Source organism: Stenella coeruleoalba (genome assembly GCF_951394435.1).
Source record: "Stenella coeruleoalba genome assembly, chromosome: 20".
NCBI classification, from domain to species: Eukaryota; Metazoa; Chordata; class Mammalia; order Artiodactyla; family Delphinidae; genus Stenella; species Stenella coeruleoalba.
Window position 1 is genome coordinate 33250860 of NC_137166.1, and position 22454 is coordinate 33273313.

General features: G+C 36.2%; 1 protein-coding gene across 4 annotated transcripts in view; it reads right to left on the reverse strand.

Annotated features, from left to right (window-relative positions):
* Positions 1-22454, reverse strand: part of CYLD (CYLD lysine 63 deubiquitinase) — a 62250-nt gene that overhangs the window by 13352 nt on the left and 26444 nt on the right. For all 4 annotated transcript variants that reach the window (XR_013825362.1, XM_079908331.1, XM_079908332.1 and 1 more), the window contains 8 exons: positions 15435-15533; positions 13749-13865; positions 8584-8963; positions 7529-7694; positions 6249-6390; positions 4860-4982; positions 2090-2181; positions 862-928 (listed from right to left, as the gene is read on the reverse strand). Coding sequence is in view for 3 of the 4 variants with exons in the window: in XM_079908331.1 (XP_079764457.1) it covers positions 862-928; positions 2090-2181; positions 4860-4982; positions 6249-6390; positions 7529-7694; positions 8584-8963; positions 13749-13865; positions 15435-15533 (1186 nt within the window). In the remaining variant the exon portion in view is untranslated. The remainder of the gene's footprint in view (positions 1-861; positions 929-2089; positions 2182-4859; positions 4983-6248; positions 6391-7528; positions 7695-8583; positions 8964-13748; positions 13866-15434; positions 15534-22454) is intronic.

Below are 22454 nucleotides of genomic sequence, written 5' to 3' on the forward strand. Positions count from 1 at the left end.
CACTTAAGACACTGAGATGAGTAAGAATACTTGTCTGTGATTAGGTTTTAGGGAAGTAAATAGTATATAAGCAAGATTTTTCAACAAAGAAACCCAGACTAAAATGTAAAAAGGCCCAGCATTCAATCTGGAAAGTTCATCAATTTAGAACATCTCACTAAGAACTTCACTGTATTAGATTCAAGGCTTTCATTGAAGATGGGGGGAAAAAAGACCAAGTTATAAAACTGAGAACAAGAGAGCTAATTTAGAGCTAAATTAATTCTTTGACTAATGGGTTGTCAAAAACAGTGCTCCCACAGTGTTTGATTGAGTTTGAATAATATTCTCTTAAAAGGATTCATTAATTTAAATTACAAAAATATTTACAGGGCTTCCCTGGCGGCACAGTGGTTGAGAGTCCGCCTGCCGATGCAGGGGACACGGGTTCGTGCCCCGGTACGGGAAGATCCCACATGCGGTGGAGCGGCTGGGCCCGTGAGCCATGGCCACTGGGCCTGAGTGTCCAGAGCCTGCGCTCCGCAACGGGACAGGCCACAACAGTGAGAGGCCCGCGTACCGCGAAAAAAATATATATATATTTATATACAGTTTTATAAGAAAACGATTTGCAATAGTGCTTATTACTGGGGTTAAAATTAAAAGCACAAATTTACACTGGATTTGTTCCTCAAGTTAAGTATGATACTATGGCAAAGATAATGATTTAAATTAATTTGCATTGCAGGAACCTAACATATTGAGATCCCTAAATAAATACAATATTAAGTAATCATTAAGGAAATCATTTCTACTGAATGATGGCAGTGGAAATGAGGACTGTCTATTTTTTCCAATGCTTCTGTAACAGTTTAAAATTACCTTATCTTTAACAATGGTTCTACCCTTAAAATATGATGAAACAGAATATTCAAGAATTCTTCAGGATCTAGGAGAAAATAAAAAATCAAATAAGTCACAGACAAGATTTTTAAATCATTCTATTTTTTCTTTATAACAGTCATATTCCTATACAGAATTCAATTTCATAATCAATATTATTTCCATTAAAAGCATAGTTCTCAAGTTTTCCTAACAAACTACAAAGGATATTTAAATGATGTGATAAAGTATTACGTGCCAATTTTGTTATAACTTTATTATATTTCAAAGGGTATAATAATTCACATATAGGGAAATAATTTTAATTTCTTTGGGAGGGGCTTAAGATAAGTGTAATAAAACCTGATGTATGACCTTATCTTTCCTGTTATTTAAATAATTATCAAGTCTGTAACTATTATAGCTAGTATGCTGTTAATACATTCAAAGTCAGGAGTTGAATCTCCGAGTAAATTCATTAGCTATGAATAGATTAAAACACTGTCTCTGACCATAAACTTTATCCTAATCAGCCATTTGTAACTGCCTTTATAACAAGGAAGGCTAAGTGAGAAATGTGGATGATTCAGTGCAACTCTTCAACCCTGAAAAGAAAACAACTCCGAATATCATCGCTGGACGGAAAGATCTCCTTATTTATTCATAATATACTCAAACCAGCCAGCTTCTTAAAGGGGTTCATTATTCCACATATCACTCACTTTTAGAAGAGAGAAAGCATTTACAAAAAGAAAATTGTACATCACATAGAAAAAAATTATATTTTAAAATATAATCCCCAAAACTACACAGATATAACATTTCAGCCAACAATTTAGCATTTATGCTTTCAAGTTATTTTTAATGCCTATCCTATAAATTAAAACAGTCACCTTGGGCTTCCCTGGTGGCGCAGTGGTTGAGAATCTGCCTGCTAATGCAGGGGACACGGGTTCGAGCCCTGGTCTGGGAGGATCCCACATGCCGTGGAGCAACTAGGCCCGTGAGCCACAACTACTGAGCCTGCGCGTCTGGAGCCTGTGCTCCGCAACAAGAGAGGCCGCGATAGTGAGAGGCCCGCGCACCGCGATGAAGAGTGGCCCCCGCTTGCCACGACTAGAGAAAGCCCTCGCACAGAAACGAAGACCCAACACAGCAAAAATAAATTAATTAATTAATAAACTCCTACCCCCAACATCTTCTTTAAAAGAAAACAAAAAACAGTCACCTTTTTCTTCAGAGGTAAATCCTGATGCAGCCTCAACTTTTTCAAGTATTTTCCTCAGTTTCATAATCTTTGTTGCACATACGTATCCATATCTATGTTAGTAAAAAACTATTAATATTAGCAAATATATTAAATTAATATAACACATTTTTTATTGAAGGACAGTTGGCTTACAATGAACATAACACATTTTGATAATCAAATATTTCTTATGTAACTCCAGCATGTCATAAATTAGTAAGCTTAATAAATATTTCAGAAAATACAATTATAAGCTTCTTCTTGAGGTTTGAAAATTTTAAAATCTATAATCAGAATTATCTCGGACACTATGATAAGCTAAAAATAACTATCATATACTAATAAAAGAAAAAAATATTTTTCATTTATGATGACTGTTTTTTTAATACTATTTTACTTAAGGAATTAAAACATGTACTTTACAAAACAGGATATACAATTTTGAGAGAGACTCCTTTTAATGTTGTACTAAACGATGAAATAGCTACCAAGGGGGATGGAAAAGGGCAGTGATAAGAAAGTGAAATTCTAAACTCTGCAATCAAACCAGTCATCATAACTATGACACTTTCTCTTATCTTTCTCTGAATACAGGATACATTCAATAAGCTTCCTGTCAATCCTTGACAAAATTCTAATTCTAAAAATGGCTTCAGAAGACAGCTTAGAGGCCACCATGGGCTTCATAAGAGCAAGTCAGAACCACCTAATCTTATATCCATTTTTCATACCGGCTATCCACTCACTCATTAGCTCTTTGCAGCCAACATATACTGAGCATCTACCACTTACATAGTAATCTAACCTTTCAGTCACTGGGAATACAAAAATGAATAAGGTGAAAAAACAGGGTCTCTGCCTGCGAGAAGCTTGAAATGGAGAAAGCACGTGTTTCAGTACCAAGTAAAACCAGTCAGCTATAATCTAGATATGACTGCTGCAGACACAGGGAATCTTGATCAAAACAGGGCATCTGACAAGCTTCTTGCTGTGGACAGGGTGACAAAGTCTGACGAACCATGATTCTTGACTGGTTGGACAACAGTATTCAAAGAACGTTTATTAACGGACTTATGGTGTTTTGGAAGGAAAGAAGGAAGTGGTAACATGCCTTAGAGCTTTGGATTTAATCTGTTTCGTTCTAGTATCAATCACTTGGGGGGAAAATAGACAGTATGTTTAAATTTTGCATTTATACAAATAAAATACAAAATAACTGATGTAAAACTCAAGATTCATAATTATCTTAAGGGGGTAAAAACTACAGTTATTTTCATCATTACAGAATTCAAAGAAAACAAAAGATACAAGTGGGAAATTTATTCACCTATAATATACCTTCCTAGTCATGTTATATAGTAGGTCATTCCAAATGCTCATTATATTTCAGTGTTCTGCATTTTGGGGTCAAAATCTTATATCAAACTATTTTTTATTTTAATTGTTAAATAATAAAAGTATGTCACAAAATTTAAATTTATCTTAATGTGGACTTTAAATTATATAGTTTGCTCCCTATATTCCTAAAAGAACAGATTTGTTTTGTGATCTATGGCCCTGACTCTTCATAGTTTAAATTTTACACTGTGACATTATCACACATTCCTCCTACCACTTAACAAACGTCCTTACTAGATGTCTTGTACTTATACCATTACAAATTGCTTCCTGTGGCCAAAGAAAGACATACTTATAATTCTTAAACTAGGAGATAACCAAAAACATCACCTTTTTAAGAGAAGTGGAGGGAGGCCTAAATATCTTCCTTTAACCAAGAAATGTGTTAATAAAATACATCTTATTTATTTCTAACATAAAACTATTAAATACTTGCTACTCTATAAATAAAAATGTCCCTTGCGGCTATTCATTCAGATAAAATTAAGTTTAAGAAGCCAGATCATACCGATTAAACTAATAAGCATGATTACATTAGGGGTAGTATTGAAGATAAGAATCCCAAATACCTTATATCAGCTTTTATAAACCTACTGTAATTGCTGAATTGTAGTACACTCTACCAAAATGGTTTAATCACTTCATGGCATACACTATGTGCTACACTTTGGCCAGATTTAAAATGTTAAAGAAGTAAAGACAGTACAACGGGACTTCCCTGGTGGTGCAGTGGTTAAGAATCCTCCTGCCAATGCAGGGGACACAGGTTCGATCCCTGGTCCGGGAAGATCCCACATGCCATGGAGCAACTAAGCTCGTGCGCCACAACTACTGAGCCTGTGCTCTAGAGCCAGCGAGCCATAACTACTGAGCCCGCGCACTGAAACCACTGAAGCCCATTGCCCTAGAGCCCGCGCGCTGCAACTGCTGAGCCCACACCCCGCAACTACTGAAGCCCGTGCACCTAGAGCCTGTGCTCCGCAACAAGAGAAGCCACCGCAATGAGAAGCCTGTGCACCGCAACAAAGAGTAGTCCCTGCTCACCACAACTAGAGAAAGCCCGTGTGCAGCAATGAAGACCCAACGCAGCCAAAAAATAATTAAATAAATAAAATAAAAATTAAAAAATAAATAAATAAAAGTAGCAACAAAGACTGAACAGAAACCTTCTTAAAAAAAAAAAAAAAGACAATACAAGGACCGAAAGTTAAAAAAGACGTTAATACATCATCGAGAGAACTAATTCTCTCCCATTTCTCATTAAAGGAAAGCAGGGAATAAATTAATTACTGTACCAAAAAACAGCACCTAGGATACCACCTAAAGGCAAAAATAACTATCTTCTACTTACATTCTCAGAGGATTAACGATTTCTGTCCTCAGCAGCTCTTGAGTTTCACTATAATATTCTACATCATTCTTTTCTTTGGGTCTAAGTAACACAGTGTCCAGAACAGAACTAAAAGCAAACAAGCTGCAAAATAAAAAGAATATTTTTCCTCATGCTGTAAATGTACTAATTTTTGAGAAACCCATACTAAAAAGAATATGAAGAGAAAAATCACACACTCTGGAGAACAAATAACATGCAAATTAGTGTTTTTTATTAATACAGGTAACCAAGACCCCTGTCAAGCTTCCCATGGTTCAATCATCAGGGCCTAGAGATCCTTAAGGAGAATACTAATATCAAGAAGGCAAACTATAGATTGACAGTGTTAAAGGATTAAAAATACGCCTTCAGTACACTGGAAAACTTCTTTGCAAAAGCTGAAAGAAGGCCTACAAATCTGAGTCAAACTACAACAGAGGAGAAAGTGTGGAAACTAATTTCCCAAGGCAAACACATAGCCAATATGTAACCCACTCTAGATATTATACTTCTCTCTCTCCACAGCCCTTTGCAGAAATCTGAATTCCTTTAAATGTCAAAATCACTTGTGAGTGACTAACAGCAGTGACTTGCTGATATCAAAGAAAAAGAAAATTTGGCTAAACAGATTTTTATCAGAAAATCTGAAGAATATTACATCAATTCTTGCTTTTGTCAACACCTCTGAGAGACAAAGTATTCTGCCCCAAAAATGGCCCACTTTTATTCTTCTCCCTTGTCTTTAAAATTTTAACATCCCATTAACTTCCTAATTCTTACAACATGGCTGTACAGAGCTGGCAGGTTATGCTCATTTTAACTGGCGATGTTCTTGGTTCAAGCTTCAGAGTGTAAAAATTCTTGCCATGTTAAATTGTTCTTCTTTGGAACAAACTACATATACGAGGGCAACTGTGCTTCTACTGAAAATACTTCTTTAAAATGAAGTAGTTTTATGATTGCCTCTGCCTAGTAAAACAAACACACACGCCAGTCAATGGCTTATGACAAGTTATTTGATTTGTGCACAAAGATCCTGTACTTATTCTCTTCAGTCCTATGATTTCCTACATACCCTCAGAATATCTGTACCACCTGTAACACTATCATTCACCTCTTATCCATCATTCACTGCATTATTTTTTATATTAATTTTTTGGATACAGGCACGTAAGGCAACATTCAGTAGCTTCCAAGGAGTATATAGTGAAATACAAATCTCCCTTTCTCTCCTGAACCCCAGCCCCCAGTTTCTCCACTCAGAGGCAATTAGCAGTTTCTTTCTCTCTCTCTCCGACACACACACAAAGAAACACACACACCTGCCCCCATGGCACTATATTCCTACTGCATTAATTATAAACTTACCAGAATAAGGTTGAGTCTAAGTAACAAGAATTGTAATGACCCTGGATACCTTTCTTCTTTCCAATCATTATCTCTAAACCTTCTTTTTCCATTTTTGGTGGAGTATTTTCTTCTACTACTTCACTTAAGTAGCCTCCAAATGCTGCAAAGATAAAAATGAAAATAATTCTTTTAAACTATTATAGTATTCCCATACATATTTCTTCACTTAAAAATATCTCTTTGGGGCTTCCCTTGTGGCGCAGTGGTTGGGAGTCCGCCTGCCGAGGCAGGGGATGCGGGTTCGTGCCCCGGTCCGGGAGGATCCCACATGCCGCGGAGCGGCTGGGCCCGTGAGCCATGGCCGCTGAGCCTGCGCGTCCGGAGCCTGTGCTCCGCAATGGGAGAGGCCACAACAGTGAGAGGCCCGCGTACCGCAAAAAAAAAAAAAAAAACTTTTGGTATTTTGATGCACAATTTATTACCCAACTTAAAACTAAGTTAAAGGTAGGTTTTGGTTAATTGTTATTCAGCTTGGCTTATAAAAAAATGCTAATGTTCGTTTTCAACCTTACTTCCTCCACAATTTAAAAAACATTTTAGAGTATCAAGTAACGTAAAAAAGCATCTGCCAAGTAAAATATTTTGTTCCCCAAATATCTTATTTGTCTGAAGATGTTCCATTTTCAAGTTGGAAAAGAAAACAAAAAATTCCAAAGCACTACTTCAACTGTAAGAAAAATTGTTTTTCATAAAGATGGCTTTCCTATTTATACCTGTTTAACCCTCAAGATGTTTCACCACAATTATCCAAAACTGGAAAGGAACCGTATCAGGAAACTGCCACCTACTATAAGTGATGAGATCTGTCGTTCATCAAGCAATTAAAACTACTTCTTATAATAATGCTGACTTCTTGATAAGTCATGCTTATTGATGTACTTGAACAATACAGAGAGAGGAAAATCAGTGCCATAACGAAGGCCACATTTCAATCTCTACTTCCTGGGTTGTTGAAAATTAAATGTCTGTAATCAACAGGAAGGGGAAAATAAATCCCACTATTTCTCAATTTTTAAGTCTCAAGCATGGTTTCCTGGCTAATACTTTTTCTAAATGTCCCCTCTTAGGATAACTGTAACTTTCTCATACACCAAGTAATAATTTTTTTCTGATTTAAAAGCTTGATGAAAACTGGCAGGAAAGAAGAAACACTGTTTACTACCAACTACTGCAAAATGACATGAGGTCAGAACTAGAGTCATTCCAGATTGATGAATAAATGAAAGGCACACAAATACCTAAAGAGTTACAGCGTTCGATCTGATTGGAAACTGGCTGCAGGGACGCAAACCTAGAGTCTGGCCGGCAGCTCTTCAGTTTAACAAACAGCGCCTTCTTCAGGGCACAGGTGAAATACCGAGTACCCCTAAAGGTTCCATCTGTACAGCCTGCACACTCATCTTCCTGAAAAAGAAAAAGAAAAAAAAAGCTTAAACATGCATTATTCTCCATCTTGCAAAGATGGTATACAAAGAACTAAGACTTGTTTCAAGTTTACCCTTTCTTAGAATTCTGCTGTCACACCTGTATTGAGAACTCCATCAGGAAAAAGGGGTTGACTAATCAGTGTTTCAGCCCACAGCTGACGATTTGAGAAATTAATGCCTTATTCCAGCATAAAATCTTCAATGTATTTCCCTTCAGAATACATGTTAAACCTTCCCTGGTTAACTGACTTCCCTGCATCATTTCCAAAAGCATTAAAACCAGTGGGGACAGGAGGCCAGAAGGGGCTGTTTATTTTAACAACCCAAAGAGAAAAATAGCATTCACTGGCCTGTAAACCAACAAATAAAAAAGCAAGAAATATATTTAAATAAAAGCTAAATGTACTCAAATTCTCTTTCTGATTATGAAATGTCAAACAATATGCTTTCTAATCTCCAAAATCTTTCCCTCTACCAAAGATCTCAAAAGGTCACTAAAAATGGTGATTAATCTTAAAGTCAATGATAGAAATATTAGAACTGACTGCAGGAGGGAGGCTAAGAAAAAAGAAAAACTGATAACAGTTTGCTTTCCTTACTGCATTCTGTTTAATATAATGAGCCTAAATATATTAGCCTAAAAATCTACTTTCATTCCCTGAACATAGATCAGCTAACATTAAGAATAAGTGGATCAGATGCTTAATGGGTGGCAAAGGATGTCGGGCAGCGTGGTAATAAAATTTTTCTCTAGTGATGGCTTTGTGGATAAATAAAATATTTCACCAAAAAGCAAAGCATAGGGAAAGATCTGTACAAAACCCCAGACAGAAAAGAAATGCAATTTTTAGGTGAAATTAAATTACCAGTTCTAGTCCAGCCAGTACTTCATTGAGTCCTGGCGGCTGACCAATCCAACGGATTACCCCATAGAAAGGAGGATTCTCTTTAACCTCGGCCAGCGAGCCCACTTCCAGGCCATGTGAGTTACCAGAAGATACGGCCAAGGGTGGACTCTCCTGCACAGGTGCATTATTTAGCTCTCCCATCACAGACTGAACGGACAGAGAGAGCGGACTGTGGCTAATACTTCCATTGGTGTTGGGCATCTTTGTCAGACTAAATGGTAAAGAATGAAATCTGTTCTCGCTGGATAGTGAGTTCATGGAAGGAGGTTGCAGTGGTGGTGAAGCGTGTCCAAAGTCTGGAGAGATCTCCGTAAGCGATTTTGCAGGGTCTTCAGCAACTATAAGAAATTATTCTTAATTAGAGAAATTTATTCAAGAATATTAAATATGCCATACATCTCTAAAGATTAATATATACATAAGTCCAACTGCCCACCTGACCTCTTCTAGTATGATTCTCATAAGCATCACAAACTTACTACCTCCACGTCAGTGTTCTTGATTCAACCTCCACGTCAGTGTTCTTGATTCATATCCCCACCTCCAAATTTTTCTTCGTCAGTAAATGGCACCCAATTATTCAAACCAATAAAATATGTTATTGATTGGAATTGTATAGGTTATATTCTTTGTCCAAAATACAATTAAGTTACAAAAACCAATACAAAAAAGAGAGCAAAAAATTTAAGAAAGATGCTTCTAAATAACAAATGAATCAAAGAAGAAATGATAATGTAAATTTTTAAAATAAAGAAAAAAACACTTGAACACAACTAAAGTAATACTTATAAAAGAAATGTATAGACTTAATAGTTCATTTTAGAAAAAAAGGAAAGGTAATTAATAAACTCAGCATACAACTTAGGAAGTTAGAAAAACAACAGAATAACCTCCCCAAAAGTAGTCAAGAGGAAAGAACACAAAAACAGAAATTAATGAAAGAGAAAACAAACATCCAATAAAAAGAACCAAAGCCAAAAGCTGTTTCATTAAAACAACTAATACAGTTGCCAGGCAGGTACTGCAAATCAGTGTGGAAAGAACAAACCTCTTAATAAACGGCGTTGAGATAATCAACTATCCATATTTTTAAAAAATTAAATTGGACTCTCCTCTGTCACACACACAGAAACAACTTCCAGACGTCTTAAAGAAAAATGTCAAAGGCAAACCTACAAATTTTGCAAGAGAATATAGAAGAATGTTCTTTATGACTTTAGGGTAGAGAGAAATATCTTAAACATGAGTCTACAAACCGAAAAGGAAAAGACTGACAAATATGACCACATTAAAATTAAGAGATACTTGTCCATTAAAAGGCATCATAGCAAGAGTAGAAATATGAGCCACAAACAAGGAGAAAATACTTGTAATCCTTATTTCTGACAAAGGATTAGAATTCGAAAAAGGTCTATAAATCAATTTTTTTTAAAGACCAGAAAAAAAAATGGGCAAAAGACTTGAAAAGGGAGCTCACAGAAAAAGAAACCTAAATCACCAACAAATCAATGAAAAGGTTCTTGCCCTCACTAGTAAATACATAAAAGAAAGTCAAAATCAACATGAGAGAGCTTTTCAAAAGGTAAAGGTCTTAGAACATTAACTGCTGGTGAGGATGAGGAGTCAATGATACCCTTACACAAAGCCGATGGGAGTGTGAAGTGGTATTAACTATTCCGGGAAACAGTTTGGCATTATTTAGTAAAGGAAAGATGTGCATATCCCATGTACATCTAGTAATTCCACTCCTAGGTACATACCCTAGGCATGGGTAAGAATGTTAATAGCAGAGCTGTTAATAATAGCAAGAAAATAAAACCAATTCAAATGTCCATCAGTGGTCGAATGGATAGTTACATTGTGGTATATTTAAATACCATATTTCACAGAAATGAAATGGAATGGAACGCAATGCTATACAGCAACGAAAACAAATAAATCATCATCACATACTACAACTTGGATGAATCTAGAAACATAATGTTGAGGGAGGAAATTACACAATATACATACAGTCTGATTCCTTGTATATAAAGCTCAAAACCATGCAGAACTAACAGTATGCTGTTTAGATGGACAAACTCATAAAGCGATAATGAAAACCAAGAGAGCGATAAACACTAAATTAAAGACGATGGTAGCTCAGAGGAGAGTGAAAAGAACACCACCAGGAAGAAGCGCTGAGGGGATTTCAAAGGGAATGATAATGTTCTTTGCCTTAAAGTGGGTAGCGACTCCATGGGTGTTCACTGTACTTTATAACTTATCCATTTAAGATTCTTTACTGATGATACTTAATCTAAAAATTTTTTAAGTTATTATTTTCTTTCCCAAACCCTCAACCCCCCAAGCCCAACACTCAGTTCCACACAGCAAGATCTCTGTTGTTTCTACTTCTAAAATATACCCCAAATTTGTCCACCCCTCTTACCCTCTACCATCATCTCCCCAGTCAAAGCCACCATCATCTTTCACCATGCAACCAGTCTCTTACCTGGACTCTCTGTCCCTCTTCTCGCCCCTCTCCAATCTAATTACCATACCACAACTAGTGAGATCTTTTTTAAAGTTTAAAGATCTTACGTGATCTTGTATCATTCCCTTGTTTAAAACCATCAACGGCTTTCCAGTACCTTACAATAAATACTAAATTTCTTACCAACACTTACTAGGTCCTAAATGATCCGGCTCCTACCTACCCCTCCAAACTCATTTCATACACCTCTTTTCCTTGCTTACTCTGCTGCAGCCACTCTGGCCTACTTCCTGTTCCCCAAATATAGTTTCTCACCTCAGGACCTCTGCCTTTACTATTTCCTCTGCCTAGAATGCTCTTCTCAAGCTCTTTTTCTGGAAGTTTCATTCACATCATCCAGATCTCAACATAAATATCATTTCCTCAAAGACTCTTTTCCAAACCATCTCTGGAGCCAGCTTCCCACCAGCTGCTATCACCTTGTTCATTTCCTTCATTCCACATGTCACAGTTAACCTTATCTGTCTATACATTTATTGTCTATCATACCAACTAGAATATAAGCTCCCTACAACGAGGAACTTTGTTAGTCTTTTCCATGGTTGGATCCATAACACTTGGTGTAGCCACTAACACAATAAAATACTCAATATTTAATTTAAAAAAATGAATAAATGAATCAAATGTTATAAAGAATAGCCTTTAAAATGTGTAAGTAAAACAACTACAGATATGATGTTCTTTTACAAGTAAATTGCTCCTATTTTCTAATTTAAGGATGCAGACCTATTCCATACAAATTTCATTACTTCATCTGTCTTTCTGACCAGTTAGAAGGTTACTATATTAATCCAGACAGCAAAAAACAAGGGAAAGGATCTGAACTAAGGCAGTGGTTTCAGAAATGAAGAGAGGGGAAGGATTCTAGTGATATTAAAGAGGAGGAAATCCCTAGGACTTGGTGACATCTGGATGTGACTAATGAGAGAGAGAGAAGAAGTCCAGGATGAAGCAGAAACTTACATTTTAGGCAACTGGACTCATGTCTCCATCTCCTGGCTCCGTAAAAACATAACTCACAAGGCCATCAGCGACTGCCACTGGCTAAATCCAACGGGTTTTTGTGTGGTCTTTATCTTATTTGCCCTCTCAGAAGCATTCGACACTGGTGTCTATTAGCTCCTTGGCTTGTTGGCCTAATAACCTCTTGTTTTGCCCACATCCTCTGGTTACCTTTTCTCTGTCTCCTTTGAAGACTTCTCCTCCTCCCAGCCATTATGCTCCTCAAGGCTCAGACTTCAGCCACACCCTCCATCCCTACTTTCTCCATAGGTGACACTATTCACAGGATTTTAATCACCACATACGTGAAGGCAAACTACAAATTTATTTCTCCAGCTCTTAACATCTCTTTTAAGCTCCAGATCTGCATATGCAACTGCCCGCTTGACAAATCAACTCTGGGAAGTTTAAAAGGCTCCTCAAACTCAACATATTCAAAGCAAATCCATCACTTTCCTCCACAATCACCTAATCCATCACCTTCCTCCATCATCACCTACGTATGCAGGCCAGAAAACTAGGAGTCATCACTCACCTCTCTTTCTTCCTTACCTCTCACTTTCAATCTATCTGTGAATCCTGTCAATTCACTTCTGATATCTCATAGCCATCCACCTCTCCCCATCCCTTCCCCAACAAGTCTAGCCCCAGCAACTATAATCTACGGCTGAGCCTATCAGCAGCCTTCAACGGTGTCCCTGCATTCACACAGCCCCTGCTTCAGTCCACTGTCCACCCTGCAGCCACAATCATCTTTTCAAAAGGCAAACCCTGCAAATCCCTTGCAAAATCCTTCAGTGGCTTGCCATTTCCTTTTAATAGGATACACCAGGCTCCACGTGCCCTGGCCTTGTTTGCCATTCCATTCTCATCTCATAAGATGTTCTATCTCTCTGTTCTGGCTACTCTGGCTCTCTTTAGTCCTTGGCAAACACCAGCTCCATTTTACCACAAGGCCTTTACATATGCTGTTCTTTCTGCCTAAAACGTTCTTCTGCCCCATTTCAATTTGTTATCTATCACTCCCCTGGTAAATCTAAGCTCATGTCACTTCCTCCTAGAAATATCCCTGAGCCCCTCAAGTAAAAGCATCCCATAATATACTCTCACAGCATCATATGCCTTCCTTATACCCATCAAGACTGCAATTCTTCATTTGTTTCTGGCACACAGTAAGCATTCGATATATACTTGTTGAACAGATGAACAAAAGAAAAAAGAATAAACCAGAAGAAAGTGATGTCCCAGAACCAAGGGAAGGTAGAGTTTTTTAAAAGTGGTATCAAAAAAAAGGATATCAAGATAGTAAAGTCTTTAAATGATTCAACTGATTCTAGAGATCTTCTACCTTAAACAGATCAATGAAGTGCAGAGAACAAGCTGCTAATACATTTTCTAAATATTACATTAGCCTTAACAGCAGTGCAGCTCAAATTGTGTACAATATTTTAATTCAGCAATATTAATAAAGAATGGTCTATTCATTCTGTTTCCAAAAACTATCTATATTGGTGAAAAAGCCATTTTTTCTCTAGTGAGTTAAAAGGAGAGAATCATTATAAAGAACACTAAAATTATAGATTACCTTCATCAATATACCATGAATTTTTTGATTTGGATTGTGGTTGTGAGTCAACAGAAGACCCATTTAAGGTATAAAATAATTCAGATCTGTTTCTATTTCCAGGGTCTGAGGTAGATCCTATGGAACAAGAAAAGTTCCTTTTAAAAATAAAGTCAATATGATGTGAAAGTTTTTCCGTAAGAGAAAATAATATGTATATGGTGTTAACAATTATTTACACAACCAACAGATGTATACAAACACAATATAGTTTATTAGTACCTTCAGCTTTTAAAATTTTGGTAACCATTTTTGCAGTGTCAAAAAGATTCTTCAGCCCAAGAAACAATATAAGAGGAGAACAGGAGTTAAGTTAAAAGAAAAGCCTGCCTTTTTTTTTTTTTTTTAAACAAACTGCTTTAAAAAATCATTTCACGTACTATGGCTTATTTCCAAATGTCAAAATCACCATTCCCCAATTTCATTTAACGAAGCTCTTGGTTCACAAACTTAACATATTATTTTAAAACGGTTGCCCTCAAAAGAAGGCAGTCTTCGAATGTATATAAATAGATGCATAAATTAAGTTTAAAAGATTTAAGGTTTAAACATTTTGGAATTTAGTCAACAAATCCCTTGCTGAATTTCTTCATGTCTCTGAAAAAGTGAAGCAGTATTATTTCTTATACATTAGATTTATTAAATGTAAGAAAATTTAGTGTAGCTATGCCACAGACACATCAAGACATTCCCCCTGCCTCATTACTAAAAGGACATGCTATCGTTGAGAGTAGTGGGGTCTGAAGAACCTACAACAAAATCTGATTTCTTTTTCAATTTAAAGCAGATAACTTTACACTTCATACCTATAACTAAGATCTGCTACAACATAAGTAGTACACATATCTTAAGAAAATCTTTAGGCTATTCATATTTAAGTGAGAGTAGCAAATTGGTGCTAACCTATCTAGATCCATAGGTTAACATAAAAAATACTATCTATCACTTATATATTCTATTTAATTCTACATCTCCCAGGGTCCAATGTCACATAAAATATTTCTTAAAGTACAATTTCCTTTTAAATAAGCTGAAAAAGTTTTCTTCACTAGATAATTGAGGAAAAAATATTCTTTTCTTAACCTACATCTGAGTTGAAAATTCTTGCAGCTTTTTAAATTAGCTGTTTAGCTTGTATAACTACCACCCTATACATCTATGAAATATGTGGAAGCTAACCAAAAAACAACTAAAAACTCCACATGTATTGTAAGGGAGTCTCTGGAAGAAAGACAAAAATTTTTGCTTAGTGGTTTGGAATTTAATTTGTGCCACCTCTGTTAGCAAAATCCACATAATCTCTAGTATATTTTATCCTATAAACATTATCCATAAATGATTATTTTGTACAGTGTGACTCTAAACTATATATACAAATGTTACAAGTAGGGAATTCCAAAAACCAGCGTATATGGACCAGAAAAAGACACAGGTCCCCACAGGAAACTTTTCATCATTTAGAAAAGGTTGCGAACCCTTGGCTTAAGCAACACCATCTATAAACATTTTTTAGTAAACTACTAAAAATGTTTGCAAGAAGAAAGTCTACGTATACATTAAGGAGTAATACCTTTTAACCTTTTCTCAATGCTATGGCAAATAAAAAATCATGTAAATAACTAAGAACTGTATTCTATTAATCCATACCTGTAGCCTTTGGTTTATTATGACTGGATGAACCTTTGTCCCCAACACCTCTTGACATAAAGGCTAGTTTGGGAGGCCTCCTTTCCTGTGTAACGCTATCTGAAACAGTAAACATGTTTTTTAAAGATAAAAGCAAATTCTTATAGAAGAGAAACAATTGAGCAAATAATGACAATAACAACAACAATCCCTTTCCAATGAAAAAACAGAATTTTCAGAGTAGTTTTACAAATTCGTCAAGGCCATAAAAAGTACTGAAAAAGATCATACCAAAAAAAAATCACTGCTGTATTTCAAAACATAATTTCTACAAGATAATACACCCCAAGTACAATTCAGCTATGTGCTTAAACTTCTTGAAAATTTAACCACTTTTAATCAATTTTATTTGATATGTTGAAACACCACCAAGAAAACCTTATTCAGTTTTTTGCAGGATTTCCCAAATCAGTATCCCCAGAACACCCCTGTGTGTTATGAAGTGTCCCACTCTCAAATATCTCTAGAAGATGCTGAGATAAACAGACTTCTTTACCGCATAACCCCAGAACCTTTAATATGCTGATATGCATTGTGAATCTCTCAAAAAGGGATATAATAAACTTATCTGATAATGTTTTTGGTGCCACTCTACTTAGCATCTCAGATTAATATATTTCATGGGACACAGATTGGAAAAAGTCTGGTTAGGTATATGTATCAGTTTTTAAAAATATATATACATGTTAAGAATAACACAAACACATATACATATAAGAGAAAAAACACAGAGAAATACACAAATGAATAATGCAGAAAGCCAGAGATAAATAGCAACAATATTTCTGAAGAAAACACTTAAAACTGTTTTGAAAAATTGGTGCAATAATTTTGTTTTTGATACAAAGACTACTTTAAACCTTAAAGGCCAGTGATTTTCATAAGATATTCACAAAAACTGATCAAGCAAATGTAGAAAAGTCAGCCTGGAAAGTTTTCCCCTGGAAAGTTCAACATATCCGTGGAGTCCAACATGACACTTAAGAGTCCTACCTGATAAAGCTATGTATCAGCAAAAACAATATCACCCACAGTGGATTTTTGAGAACAGAAAGAGAAAAAGAGGGAAAGTTTTACATTTTAAACACAAGGGCTATTTTTTTTAAGAAAAAGGAAATAATATTGAATTAATTATATATAAATGATGCTTGGTAACTTTTTTCCACAGTTGGAGGGGGAGAAGAATGCATTATTGAACTATATCTTAACTGTCTCATAATGTGATCAAATGGAATATTATTTTAGTTCAAAAATTATACTGAATAACCATGTGTTTAACCAAGTGATATAGTAAATGAAAGGCTATTTACCAATATTTTTATGATGTTACCACTCCAATATCTCTAAATACCACATGTGACAGCTACTGTGAAAGTAAAACTTCTTAGTCACTGGCAAAAGTTTCCAAATTACAGCATACAAATTGACTAAAGAAAACTAACTCCCACTATTAACTGTAATTAATTGCATGTAAGTACATTTTGAAAAGATCTTCACATGTATACCATAATCTATATACATTATACAGTTAGTGGTGATTATAATAAAGGCAGAAAATGGTCTTAACTAAGGCCGCCTGGCAGTACCAAAAGGCCAAATGGATGAGCCGGTGGTGACAACTCTGATGCTGATGCTAGGGGAGAGCTCCAAGGGTTAGGAATATGCAGGGCACTGGAGTTGGAAATGGTGGTTATCTTCTGCCAAAGACTTTGTCATGGGGGAGGTAGGGGCTCAAATATCAAATTTGAGGAATAGGACAGTCCTGCAGAATTCTATGCAGATAAAGGGTCACATGCCATATCTAACTTGCCCTCCAGCAGTTACATACCAACTAATTCTTTCCTTATCACAACTGTATTCATGATCCAAAATCAAAGCCTTCCATCTTAAATGAATTTTAAGCGATTACCATCTCAGGAAAAGGCAAGTATGAGAAAGTAAACAAAGTAAGGAATAAATTTGGCAGGCAATTTTGTGAGATTAAAACAATCCTGATTAAAAGATATTAAAAGAGATAGCAAGACGTCCACCAAACGGCATGTATAAAATGTTCACAGCAGCCTTATTTGCAATAAACAAAAGCTGGAACAATGCATTCTACAGGAGAATGGATAAACAAACTGTGATCTGTTCATGCAATGGAATATTACATAGCAATAAAAAAGAATAAACAACTGATATACAAAACACCATGGACACTGTGTTGAGAAAAGAAATGAAGCCAAAAGTACCCATTATATATACACAGCAGGAGTGCATTCAAAATGATAAAATTAGAAGCCTGCCCATCACTCTTATCGATTTAATCAGAAAAAGAAAAACCTCTGGAAGAAACTTGGGTTGGAAATCATAACAATAAACCAGTGAACAATAACAAACCACAAGAAATGTCTGTGGATTTGAATGACCCACTAAATTGAGAAAATTGCTTAACTGATGTACTGCTTAACATCATCAGCCACAAGAGCATAATTCAAACCCAAATGAGAATTTAATATCCATGGAGAAATCTACTGAAGAAAATGTAAGTTTACTTGGGTAGAATGAAGAATTATAAAACCCAATACCAAACATACTATACACAACAACAAAGCAAAAATCTCCTTACAGTGAGACTACTGATCAAAGTAAATATTTTCCTTATATTTTAGACAATTTTATATGAAAAATTGTTCAAGAAATCCTGGAAGGTCCATAGAGATAACATCAGGGTTGCATACTGTGATCTAGTGCTTCAAAATAACCTTTTGGGCTCTAATTGTCTCATATGAGAGAAGTCCTGCCTATACAGACAACATTCAGGGTGATTCAGACTGACAAATCTCTACAGAAGGCCACTTGGCATTATCTATCAAAATGTAAAGTACACATACCCTTTGACCCAGCAAGTCCACTTCCAGAAAGTTATCTTTTTTTTAAGATCTTATAAATATTTTAATGCAAATATGAGTATAATATATCCCATTTAAATACTCAGAAAAGTATATTGATGGCACACAAGAAAAATCTACAGATGACATGATATTGAGAGAGACAAAACACAAAAGGACAGAATTAGTATCCAAAATGATCTGAAAATGGAAGACTGGATAGTTCTAACGACATGAAGTTAAACAGGGACAAATGTAAAGTCCTGCCATGTGTCCCCCAAATCAACCATACAAATATAGATCAGAAGCAGAAGTACATGTGAACAAAATTGGGGATTTAAGTCAAGCGTAAGTTCAGGAATCATTAATTCATTAGTTTATAAGTGCATTCATTTAGTCAAGAAATACTACCAACTCCACGCAAGGAAGGCATTACCGTGTCTCTGGGAATATAATTCAAACTGTGACAGGGCAGTCCCAAAATCTTTTCTTCCAAAGTCCTGTTCTATTGCAATAATTAGTCTACATACAGACTACGGTATTCTGTTCCCCTCTAGGTGTCCAAGTGTGAAGGTGTCTTTAACAAACCAGGTCTTATTCAGAATATCTGGAAGGCATGCGATATGAGAAATGGCTAAAATGACTCAAACTATTTAGGCTGGAGAACAGAAGATGTAGGTGTCAAGGACACTCATCTTTGAATATCTGAGGGTTGCTACAAGGAAGAGGGGCTGGATTTGTCCTAACTTCATCCCCAGTTAGAACTAGAATCAATGAGGGAAGTTATAGGAAGGTAGAGGTAAGCACTTATCCAAGGAGAGACTTTTTCACAATTAGATCTTTCTAAAATGAAATACTCTAATTTTCTTCAGGACAAAGTGACTCTTCTATCAAATGAACACATAAGTAATGTTTTAGCTATACTGCATACCTGCAAACTGAAACATACATATGACATTACTCACTGAAGCATTGTTTATAATAGCAAAAGACTGAAAACAGCCTTAATGCCCATCAGTAGGGGACTGGTTTCAAAAAACTGATACATTTTGGGGCTTCCCTGGTGGCGCAGTCGTTGAGAATCTGCCTGCTAATTCAGGGGACACGGGTTCGAGCCCTAGTCTGGGAGGATCCCACATGCCACGGAGCAACTAGGCCTGTGAGCCACAACTACTGAGCCTGCGCGTCTGGAGCCTGTGCTCCGCAACAAGAGAGGCCGCGACAGTGAGAGGCCCATGCACCGTGATGAAGAGTGGCCCCCACTTGCCACAACTAGAGAAAGTTCTCGCACAGAAACGAAGACCCAACACAGCAAAAATAAATTAATAAATTAATAAACTCCTACCCCCAACATGTAAAAAAAAAAAAATTGATACATTTATAAAATGAAATACAATGCAATAATTTAAGCAAAAGATTAAGTATGCAATTTATGTACTAATATAAAATGATCCCTATGATCGATCTACTGTTAGCTTTTTTTAAAAAGGGGCAACTTACTCTTCTGGGAAGATAAGTTGGTGTACTTTTTCCTATTCCTCCTGATAAGTACAGCTAAAAACTCTGGATGTAACATATAAAACAAAACTGAGAAGCCTCTGAAAGGCAAAGAGGAGAAGGCAGATGAGCTAGGGAGCACAGGACCTAAGGAGTGACACGAGATTTCCCTGGGTTTTCTTATTGCCTCATATATCCTAGACTTAGAGCTGAAGAAGGCAGCAACCTGGAAATGCCAACGGGGAGAGGCAAAAGAAACTCCCAACAAAGGTATCCTCTCATTAGTCAAAGAATGAGAAAAGACAAACCCTAGTTAGACAGAAACTTTTAGACAATAATCACTCTATTGCAACCAAACACAGCGGCCACACTCACTCCAACAAAGGCCAAGCGGGGAGTCTGGACTTCTGCCTCCACCTGACCATAATGAGGTGACACACACCCCTTGAAGCGGCAAAAACAAAGTTTAAATATGATCTAGAATCTCAGAATATAATACCCAACTGTCCAAGTTTCAAATAAAAATCACGCATTATACCAAGAGCCAGGAAGATGCCAAAAAGAATTTAAAAAGACAGTCAATAAATGCCAACACTGAGATGACAGAGATGTTAGAATCATCTGACAAAGATCTGTAAAGCAATCATGGTAAAAATGCTTCAATAAGCAATTACAAACACACTTAGGAAAAAATGAAAAATAGAAAACTTTTTACATAAAAGATAAAGAGAAAGGAATATTAGCATACCACTAAACAAAGTCATCAAACCACAAAGGAAGACAGCAAGAGAAGAAGGGAACAGAGGAGAAATACAAAAACAGCCAGAAACACTGGACTCCATAAAAATCTAAATCTTTTGCTTTGTGAAAGACTCTGTTAAGAGGATGAAGAGATAAGCTACAGACTGGGAAAAAAATATTTGCAAAGGACTAGTGTCTAGGATATATAAAGAATTCTCAAAATTCAACAGTAAAAAGCAAATAGTCCAATGAAAACATGGGCAAAAGAGATGAAAACAAAATTCACTAAAGAAGATACATAAATGGCAATCAGTACATGAAAATAGATATTCAACATCATGAGCTATCACGGAAATTCAATTAAAACCATAGTGAGATATGACTACACACATCTCAGAATGGCTCAAGTAAAAAATAGTGACCATACCAAATGGTGGTGAGCATGTGGAAAAACTGGATCACTCATAGATTGTGGATGGTAATGTAGAATGGTACAGCCACTCTGGGAAAGTGTGGCAGTTTCTTAAAAAGCATGCAAATACCACATGACCAGAAGTTGCACACCTGGATATTTATACCAGAGAAATGAAGACTTATGTTCACTTGTGTTCACTCTACACAAATGTTTATAAGCATTAGTTATAACAGCTAAAAACTGGAAACAAATCAGATGTCCTTCAATAGGTAAACTGTTAAACAAATAGTGGTACAGCCATAACATGGACTGTAACTCAGCAATAAAAAGGAACAGACCAGTGACACACACAGCATGGATGAATCTCTAGAGAATTATGCTGAATGAGAAAAGCCAAGCTCAAAAGGATTCTTGAAATGACAGAACTGTAGAAATGAAGAACAAATTAGTGGATGCCAGGGTTAAGGAGAGGTTGGGGACAAGACGGGCAGTGTGACAATAAAAAGGCCACACGAAGTATCCTTGTGGTAATGGGAATGTTCTGTATATTGACCATATCAATGTCAACACCCTGGCTGTGATCTTACACTGTAGTTGTATAAGATGTTCCTTTGGGGAAAACTGTGTAAGGGGTACACAAGATCTCTCTGTATTATTTCTTACAACTGCATGCAAATATATAATAATCTCAAATATGTTTAAATCATATATCTGACAAAGGGTTTATATTCAGATTTATAAGAATTCTCAAAACCCAATAATAAAAATAAATTAACAAGAAATTGGCCAAAGATTTGCATAGATACTCCACCAAGGAAGATATACAGATGACAAATAAGCACATAAAAAGATGTTCAACATCACTGGCCATCAGAAAAATGAAAATTAAAGCTACAACTAGATGCCACTATATAGCTATTAGAATAGCTAAAATTTATAAGACTGACCATACCAAGCGCTGGCAAGGACATGCAAAAACTGGGATTCTCACACACTGCTGCTGGGAATGTAAAATAGTATAACCACTTTGGAAAGACCGTTTGGCAGGTTGCTGTTGTTTTGTTTTGTTTTTAAAGTTCAACAATCACCTACAATAGTACCAGCCATTCCACATCTGGGTATTTACCCAAGAGAAATGAATACCTATGTCCATACGAAGACTTATACATGAATTTTCATAGCAGCATTATTCATAATAGCCACAAACTAAATAGAAACAAGCCAAATTCCACCAACAAGTGAATGAAAAAACAAAATGGTATATCCCTATGCCTATAGGGAAAACACGCTGTCTTTCCCTTTGTTCTCATGCTCACAACAATTTTGACACTTCTGGCCACCAAATGTGTGAGGAGTTTTCCCACACTAAGCTGTGACACCAGCTGGGTGTCCTACAATTCAATTTGGTTCTGATGCTATCTACCTGGGGTTAGCGGCAAATCCCACAAGTTAAGGGCT